Raw genomic sequence first — 10,228 nt, 5'->3', positions numbered from 1 at the left:
TCCAGTTAATAAATGACCTTTATTTTTGAATGGTAAATAGTATATATATATATATATATATATATATATTTTCATGACCCAAGACTTCTGCACATTACTGTATGCATAAAAACAATGTATCAATATCTGCCATTAACTATAATAAATAGTATTCAGAGTAGCTATTACAAATTAACAACAACAACAATAACAACAACAACAAATAAAAAAACTAAAATACAATGCATATGAATTGTTTCAGTGTGCTTACTACAGAGTACTTATTTCATACAATCAAAAATAACCCCCGTTGGAGGCAAATTCAAAAATCTACTTTACCTTTTATAGACATACAAAAACATCTATTTATCATATGAAATGAGTTCAGTCAATATCACACAACAAGTGAGATTCGAGGAGAGCATGATACAAGATTGTGACACTTTCACAAATCTGGAATAATGCTTGTTAACTAATACTAAGAATAATTGTGTTGTCAAACTCGGTGTTCCTCAGATTGACAAAATCACATTTGTAAATTAGAACGCAATACCCTGTTTAGGCGATTTGGTTGTTAACTGTGTGTAATACTTACAAACTGCAGACAGAGAGGTCTGATTCACAAAGCTTTGAAAAAAATAGCAATTTCATGGCCGTCATTGACAGTAGGACACAGAGCACCGTATGCTGGCCAATTCTACTGAATTTCATCTCCAAAATACCACAAGGCGAAGTTTAAGAGGTCAATATACAATAATGGTGAATGAAACAGCATACAGTACATCTTTGTTTGGGCGCTTGACAGGTTTGATCATATCAGGGTCATGATTGTCAGTCAGTGAGTTAGTTATCTCCAGATGGAGATTCGTGGTCAGAAAATACACTTGAACTTCATTGCTGGGAGCACATAGACAAGGGTGAACTACTTTTTCCCATTTTTTAACGATGTGAACTTATTAAAGTTTTGCCAGAATGGAGATTGTCCTGATTTGGAAACATGGAATTCGACTACATCTGATTGTTGTGTGTCATCAGCGAGCAGAAAGGGTCCATGAGGCGATATGTCCGATGGGGAGACACACCTGCTCTGGCTCAAACCTGCTCAGCACAAAGTCAAAAGACAGAGACAGGAGATGTTTGAGAAATGACAAAAATGTAGCCAATTGAAAGTGTCAATGTTCAAAGCATAATCAAAATAATCAATGCACAGCGATGATGAATCATGCATACAGCCCTTAACATGTACCATGGTGACTAGCCACAGTTTCCAACTAAATACCATAGTTAATACAGTTACTATTTTAAGAAAATGTCACTTCTAATTTATATATATACAAGTGAATTGTATAAAAAATATCAAACCAAGTGGAATCTGCAAACAAAGTTTTATTCTGTTATTCTGTTTCAATTTTCTGAGCCACCTTTTTGTAACCATCTGGCGTCTACAGTAGGTCATCATGTGTCCAAATAGTACTATGCAGTAACTATGGTATTTTAGCAGAATTTACCAAATCAATAAGTATGAACTACAGTCATAAATGATTCTAAGCAATTCAAAATATATTTCATTTTTCTAACTATATGATATAAGCAGAACTAATATGTATATATAAACATAAATAGGCAGTTATTTTTTTAGCAAAAAAAAAAAAAAAGTTTCCATGGCATTTTGAAACACAATCTTTTTCCTTTAGTTCATTTGTGTTGAGTCCTTAGCGCATCTTTAAGAGATAGCAAACCCCCACCAAAGAATTCATTCAATCATTATTGAATCACGTAAAGCGCTATAACCTTTTTTTCTGCAACACAATACTTCTGCTCACGCTTGTCCATATAACAGCAGTGAAAGGCCTCCCTGCCCCCCTAACTTCCCCCTGTCTCATGCACTTAGATGTACAAGTCATTGTTTACACGAGTATTCACATGTAGTGGTTTCGTGTGTTTAGAGAGATCTGATTGCTGTCATTTACTGTTAAATCAGTCTATGCAAAATGGATCTTCAATTGCCGTGCTATACACAACATTTTTTAAAGTAGGTCACTTCACAAAGGCTGAAAGCAACAGAGGTTATGTTCTGCATTTTACTTATCATCAGCATAACATTTTCAGAATTAAAGATCACAATGGGAGAGAGTGCCAACATTGGTAGAATATATAATGCTCACCAGTTTTAATTGGATTTGTGCATCTGCTTGTTGGCAGTGTTTCCCCTAGGATTTTTTTCAAGGGGGATCGGTAGACCCCCCAAAACCCCTAGTGTCGCAGTGTAAAATTTTAGTAATCAGAAAGCATGTCTAATACATTGAAATCATGAAACGTATACAATTATAAAACTTATTCAACAATTTAAAAAAAACAAATTCTATGGTTTTTTTTTTCGGTGTTGTGTTTAAATGAAGAACATTGATTTAATTTCTTTTACAATTTTTTGTCAAACAACTTCTTGTCAAACAACATGCTGCACAATGAGCTTTAATGTTAAAATTAATATTAATAAATTAATAGATTTTAATATTCACACACTCTAGTCTATATCGCGATTTGATTTCAAATAAACTGAACAACCTACAGTAAATTCCATTTTATGACTGGATTCCATCTGCGTTTTCTGCTGAAATCACAGCCGCTGATGTTACTACGTACATGGAGCTTGCACGTCCGATTTTTTATTATTTTTTTGCAATATATTTTTGTCATTCTTTCAGGGGGGCGGTTTCCCCTACCAAAACAATGGTAGCGGGAACACTAAAGAGAGATATGTGGCCATCAAAAATGTGAGATTTTTTACAATTCACTCTTTCAGAATATAAATACATTTGTTGTGCTTCACACAATATCCACCAGTTAGCGCATGGAACAACATACTGTAGCTCAACACACAGCAGCTGCAGGCCAGATCAGACTGCTCTTGGCAACTTCTGGCAATGAAGAGTCTTAGATCGATCTTTAAATATGCCTAGATTTATAGATTATTTGATTTTTTCATTGAAAAACAGAATGAATGTAATTTGAAAACAGTATCATGAGCACTTGCGATCTTTTTCAAAAGACCAAGAGTCACCTCAGCTGCTTCCTGTCCTAGTCCTTCTATCTCTGGGTAAGGGGATGAAATGGGAGTGCTGCCACCGAGTGAATTCCTGTGAACCTACCATTCCTCTACATATGTTTCATATATGTTTCACATATGTTTCTTCCAATTTGAGTTTCTGGATAAGTTTGGCTTTGCAAGAAAACATGGAACACTGGATCCTGCATCCTCACCACCCTAGATGGTGGGGTGATGCAAGGGTACTCTGAGTTTTCCTCATGTGGAATGGGCGATTGCGGTTTATTTATACCACATTATATATTTTATTTAAGTTTACCCCATCTCTCACTGCCTCTGCCCTTCGCGCTATGACAATCTTGCAAGTTTACCAAGCCAAAGTATTGAGAGATGGGTCATCTCTCTCAATCCAGAGATGAAGCAGGAACTGCATTCTGTGACTGACTTTGCTCTACGTGCTACGAAGGTCACAGACTGCAGGTTATGGTTTGGGCAATGTCCACACTTGTGGTCCAGGAGCACTACTTATTGCTTAACCTGATGGATATACGGGATGTCGAAAAAGTGCGCTCTCACAAGGTGGCCTATTCAGGGGCACTTTCAAAGACTTTGCACAACCGTTATTGGCAGTCAAGAAACAGATGGAGCCGACAAAACCCATTTTGCCCCCTTCTCCGGCTGCCCAGCGATCGCCTGGACTGCTTCGAGTTGTTGGCTGAATTGTTAGCCTTGAGGAGATTTTGACCTAAGATCCAGGGTAAACCTGTGTTGGTCCGGACCTGAGATATGCACGGAGGTTAAATCCTCAGAGAGCGTGCCCTCATCCCCTCTTGGGATATCTCTGTGGTCTTACAGGCCCAACAGAGAGATCCATTTGAGCTTTTACTGTCACGAGGGTGGGGGACTTACAAGACCTTTCAGTTAATGAAATGAGCCAAGAGTTTGGGGCGGCAGACTCTCAAATTGTCCTGAGACCCAAACCCTTTCATGTGGTGAACCTGCAAGCAATCCCTTCCTGATAAGGGAGACCCAGCCTTGTCTCTGTTGCGCCAAGAGAGCATTTTGCGTATTTCTGGATCGCACACAGAGTTTCAGATGATTTGAACAGTTCTTAGTCTGCTTTGGAGGTCAGCAGAACAGAAGGCTGTCTCCCAACAAAGGATGGGACACAGGATTGTGGATGCCATTCTCTTGGCTTTAACAGGGTTATGTCTTACTGTGTCACTTGGGAGTGAAGGCTTACTCCACTAGGGGCGTCGCAGCCTGTTCGGCTCTGGTGAATGATGCCTTGTTAGCAGACATCTGCAGGGCTGCGGATTGAGCAACACCCAATACCTTTGTGAGATTCTACAATCTCCTCATGGAACTGGTTTCAACTTGACTTTTGGGTACCAACAGGAGAACTCAGACGACTACCAGGTTGTAGTCCTTGGCGTTCAGTGCCGTTACCCTCTATGACATGATAATAAGGTTGTGAGTGGGTTGGAGTGAACTTGTTACTTGGTACACAAAGCTTGCCAGCATCTGCACCACCAAGGCTCATAACGCAGTTCAGTGAATTGGGAACCCTAGTGTCAGTATTTCCACACAACGTCAAAGAGACGGGCAGATAGGGAAAGTCTTGATGGAGAGAACTCCCATTCCATGATGGAGAGAACGAAGTAGTGTCCCTCTTGCCACAACTCCGAACTCCCGCTACTTTTCCCAAAGCATTATTTCGCTTAGCTTCAGCTATTATAAAGAGACATCAACTCTTTATTATACTCTTTTTTATGTTTGGTTTGATTTCAAAATATCAACAGTGTTTCTCAAAAATTGTTTAGTGCACCTTTAAATAAAGGCTCAAATAGTAAATTGACTTTCAGAAACCTTAGTTATCACATTGCAAAATTGAATTAAAAACTTTCCTCCCATAAATATTGTCTGAAAGGTAAACTCCTACAAATACATGAGGCAAGCCACAAAAATAAATGTATCCACACCTTTTCATCTCTAATGCTTCACTGTGTGTCTTTAGTAAATTCTAGTTAGTAGAAGTAGTTAGTAAAAGTAGTTTTTGAATGCCAAAAGAGGAATTGTGCTGGTGCAATCTGTTAGTAAACATAGCCATTGGAGAATACGGCTCAAATCACATGAGATTACTTTCTGATACTTTTGCATTCTTGAAGAAGGTCACCATTCACTGTCATTATATGGACGAATTCAAGCAGGACATATTTTTTCATTGATCATTTTATCTTCAGAAAAAAAAGAACGGCTAAACCAGGGTGAGTAAATAATGAATTCTAATTTTGGGGTGAACTATCTCTTTTAATATATATCTATTTTACTTATAATATCTATGGTCCTATTTTACAGTTTTAACAATATTCTTAGGTTTGGATGGTTTTTTGTGTAATAATTGCTTTGCTTTGTTATAGTTGCATTTCAAAGTCGTTGCCATGGCATTTTGTATAAAAACTAATTCTACTTTAAACGCTCATAAAAATACCTTTATCATTTTCATACCATGTCCATAAAAAATGGCCCTCTTTCTCAAGATGATAGCTATCAATGAATCTGCAAATTCAAGAACATACTTCACCGTTTGTCAGTGAAGCATTGAGGATTCACAACAGTGTAAATATGACAAGAAAATATTACGCTAGAAAATATAAAATGGAGAGTATTGACTATAAACCACATTTGCATTCACTAAAATACGACAAATACAAATAGCTGAAAGCAAGTATTAAGGGGCCAAGCACAAATGCAGAAGGTCCATTATAAAAAAAATTAATTAGTATGTAGTATTCCCTCTGTGATAGTATTAGGCGGAAATGGTTTAACAGCCACGAGTAGAAGAACTTAACCCTTAAAGACCTAGACCATTTTTGGAGCACCTGCACCGCTTGTTCTTTGCTTTGTTTTTCTAACCCATTATAGCAGTCAGCATCAAGTGCCATATATCATTTTTATCAGGAGAACTTGAAGTTTCAATCTATCTCATTTAAATAATCCAATTTTACATTTAATTTGTCTTAGAATGGATGAATTTACCAGATTTAAGAAAAACGGCAGCATATTTGTAGTGATTTTTTTACTCAACTCAAACAAATCCTCCTGAAGTTTGAATTTTTTCCTTTAGAAAGCTGTCCTTGGATATTTTACATTTCCAGATGTAATTTTGACTACATGCAACAATCCCTAAGCAAGTTATAGGCATTTATTACAACATTATTATAGGCGATTTTCAGTGAAAAGCATTGTTTCAGTGAAAACAGTGTTTTTCATACTGACAATTTAGATGTGTCCAAAAAAGTTAAGGAAGTAACATAAAGAGAAACATTGTAGTAGAACAATGAAGCAAAAAAAAAACAAAAAACTTATATATATAAATAAAACTTATATATATATAAACACACACACACACACACACACATACATACATAGCCTATATGAACTACTTTGACTTTACCTCTGTTCAAATTTCTAAAGAAAGATGCTAATTGGTCGTGCAAAAGACCAAGAACTATATTTATTGGTTGAGTAGATGATAGTTTTAACCAACCTGGGGATGGGGTGGGACTAAGCATTAACAGTCATTTATGATTGGCTCAGAGGAAAAAAACGCACGGGTTTCTTTGACGAATCAATGCTGATCAAAACTTGATGACGCAATCACATTCACTACGGAGCTTCTGAATGTCCAAACGCGATTAACCCGATATCACAGAAAAGCCGCGAATCTCCTCTTTATGGGACTTTTTAAAGCATACGGATTGGAGCAGCGGTTCAAAAGTTATTTAACATTTAAGAACAACAGTTATTTTTAGCCGCCGGCGGCTGTATAGGTCTTTAAGGGTTGACATGTTTCATGAAAATGTCAATTAGCTGAAATCCACTTTTTTTTTTTTTGAAGGCCAACTTATACATCTTCATGTGGGCTTTTTATGGTTAATTTAGGCTTCATTTAGGTTATTTTAAATGATTTGGTATTTTTCAAAACACAGCTCCAATGAACATTTGCAAAAAGCATTACAAACTGCTGTGGTTGGAATTACAGCTCTCGATCAGTGTTTAGAGGCATATTTTCTTGTTATGCACAGCACTAAAAACATTTTTACATTACATTTTAATCTGGACTACAACATGCCCTAGATATTAATTAAAAATCTTCAGATTTTTTTATTATTGTTTGGAAACACTTTACAATAATTTAACATGCCTTGTGTACATGTGCTCTATCTACCACAGGGGAGCCGTGAAGTATGACATTAGATAGAGCCCGCAATTGAATCAAACATCTGGAAATAAAGCAAAACAACAGAGAACAATTTTTTTTTTATAATTTTGTGTCTGTTAAAGTGACAAAAAAACTAGCAAAAAAACAACAACTAATAAACAAAAAAATGTGCCTCTGTGATGTGTCTTGATGTATGACATCTCATATTGTACATACAGTATTATGCTGTTCATCACAGTACTGTGAAAAATTTCTTATGTAACCCTCATAAACTGCAAAAACTGGTGATGGACCCCAGCATGACCCTTTGCTTATCTGTCTGCCTAGCTGCTGATCCCGTTAGCCACAATGTTTTTACATTTACATGTTTTTACAAAAACACAGTTTTTAAGCGAAATGAAATGGTACAAACTACCCAGTCATGTTTTCAGACTTTGGAACTTCGAGAACCATATTGTCAGCCCAATAATTAAATTACAGAGGTAACCTTTACACTTGTGTCTTAAAAACTCTTGAATGAGTAATGAAAAGAGTTCAGAGCTGCTGTTTGTTGATATTCAGATTGTAATTATATAAATTCACTTACACTGTTGCATACATTTTGTTGCTTAGCCTTAGTGTAAAATGAACATGCATGGTTATTCTAAAAGTAATCAAAACAATTACAGTGTGTCATTAATCAGTGTACTGCCAAACAAAAAAAGTGTTGAACCTGGGTCATTTCCATTGTGGTCTAACTAAGACCCCATTTACACCTGCTATTAAAATGCGATCTGTATCCAGATAAGTTATCCGGATAATAAAAAACGCATGTTAATGCAAGGTGTAAATGCGTTGTGATCGGATCGTGATCGGATCTGCCTGACCACATCTGGAGGTAGTCTGGCTCGCATTGTGTCCGGATCTTTACTAGGTGTAAACGCAATCTGGTTGTTGAAACCACATATGTATATTTTACTCCTCCCAAAAATGCTAAAAAATAAACGAGTGAGAGCGTGTTATATAGGCTATATGTCATGTTATAGCCTAGTCAGATGCGACACGCGACACGCATCACCGCAGATGAGCAGCTGAGCGTCTATTCAACGTGCAAACATCGCAAATAAAAGTGAAAGTAAGTCACAGACGCAGTTAACACATCTTCAAGTAAAGAAACAAAATTATCTTACCAGCGCTGTTGCCACTCTTTTATTGATGTCTCTGATTTGGAAATTAGCTGATGATCAATAAAATGCCGCTCAGATCTGTTGCTTTTGGTGGCGTGCAATCCATTAAATCTGCATATAACGCAGGAGGTGAAGATCGGATTTATATCCGTTTTGCAAAAACACACATTTATGTGGCCAGGTGTAAATGGAATCGGTACTTATTATCCGGATAACTTATCTGGATACAGATCGCATTTTAATACCAGGTGTAAATGGGGTCTAAGTGTCAGGATAAACCAGACTCAAAGACAGTAAGTAATCCAAACTGTTGTTTACTGAACAGATGGATGTGATAGAGAGTCGACTTTGACATTTTTGTCCCTGAATGATAGGAGTAAACTTAATTTAATCTGGTGAAGAAAAGCACCCATCTTGCTTGTCATGGATTCAGCTGGATTCACTAATTTTATAGCTTGCAACTCAAGTTTCCAGATATCATAATTCTGCACCGCCAGGGTGTGTTTATTTGAATAAAAAGGCACATTGATAGAGACGGGAAAGCTTCCCCTGTTTCTGGGATTATATGGCTCCCACTCCTGTGATCAAGGCATCAACTTCCACAAATAATGGTTTCTCGGAATGTGAATATGTTAGGAGGCGAACCTTGGTAAAGCCTTTTTGAGGAGTTGGAAAGGGTGACTTCGGGACTCCAAGACAGATGCTCAAGAGTGATGTGAGTGGGGTGGTGATGGTCCTGTAAACTTTATGAAATATCTGTAGAAATTAAGAAAGTGCTGGAGTTCTGGTTCTGACCAGATGCGTACAGTTTGTCCACCTTAATCCCTTAAAGGGATGTTAAGCTCTATGGTAGCCCAAGAACTGGAATGATGACTGATAAAAGGTCATTTTTGTTGCTTTCAAGAAGAGCTAGTACACACTGAGCTTTTTGAGGACCTTTGAAAAGTGATGATTCCAGGAGTACATCAAGATATCATCAATGTAAGTAATACCAGAACACCTCATTCATGAATCCCTGGAATATGGAAGGGGGGTTGACCAGCCCATATGACATGACACAGTACTTGTAGTGGCCGGTAGGTGCCACAAATGCGGTAATGGATAACGGTAATTACTGTGATCTAGTAGTCGATACAAGGCCAATACAAAGTCTCTTTCCTTATTTACGCAGAAAAAAAAACTTGAAGCAGCAGGAGAGGTTGAGGTTGAAGCGTAGGTGTAGCCTTGTTGTAGAGCAAACATGTATTCTTCCATGTCCCTTTGTTCAGGGGGTTTTCCTCACCCGGAAAAAGGTTAATGGCACAGTCCCATGCTCTGTGGGGTGGTAGTCGAGAGGCTCTTTGTGGGCAGAATACATCTTTGATGTGGGAGTAGCAGGGTCGAAAGCCATGGGCGCCCTAGCAGAATAGCAGTGGTGGAGTTACCTGAATAGCCTAGGATGGATGAGGCCTGGAGCATGGTAACTCAGGGATCCTTCGATTGGTAATCCACGTACTTAGTGGCGTATCGAAACATCCTTTAAAAAAAAAGAGAAAAAAAAGAATACCAGTGGTGGATTTCTCCACAACCGAGAGTTCGATGTGGAGGCAACCAACTTGCACCTTGACAAAACCCACACAATGACGGAAGGCTTTTTCGCCATTGTCTTCCACCAAGCCATAGTAGGGTGCCGGGTTGACTATCGGACTTGCAACACACACAGGTGGTGGGGCAGAGTTGGGGGAAGTGACGGATGTGCTCATTTCAGATGCGGGTGCATGTGGAGTGAGAACTCTGCGAAGATAATCCACCAGCTCTTGTTGTGTTCATGTT

General features: G+C 38.0%; 1 protein-coding gene across 9 annotated transcripts in view; it reads right to left on the bottom strand.

The window, feature by feature from the left end:
- arhgef9b (Cdc42 guanine nucleotide exchange factor 9b) overlaps positions 1 to 10,228 on the bottom strand; it is a 106,868-nt gene continuing 96,640 nt past the window's right edge. For 2 of the 9 annotated variants that reach the window (XM_089134705.1, XM_089134703.1), the window contains 2 exons: positions 5,534 to 5,603; positions 1 to 1,077 (listed from right to left, as the gene is read on the bottom strand). In XM_089134705.1, coding sequence (XP_088990831.1) covers positions 902 to 1,077; positions 5,534 to 5,603 — 246 coding nt within the window. In that variant the 3' untranslated portion in view covers positions 1 to 901. Of the gene's footprint in view, positions 1,078 to 5,516; positions 5,604 to 10,228 lie in introns of those variants that run through there. The other 7 variants (XM_089134707.1, XM_039694152.2, XM_089134704.1 and 4 more) reach the window with 6 other exon arrangements.

This window comes from Pimephales promelas, chromosome 9, assembly GCF_988280905.1.
Source record: "Pimephales promelas chromosome 9, fPimPro1.hap1.1, whole genome shotgun sequence".
Lineage (NCBI taxonomy): Eukaryota > Metazoa > Chordata > Actinopteri > Cypriniformes > Leuciscidae > Pimephales > Pimephales promelas.
This window is presented reverse-complemented; position numbering and strand designations above follow the sequence as displayed.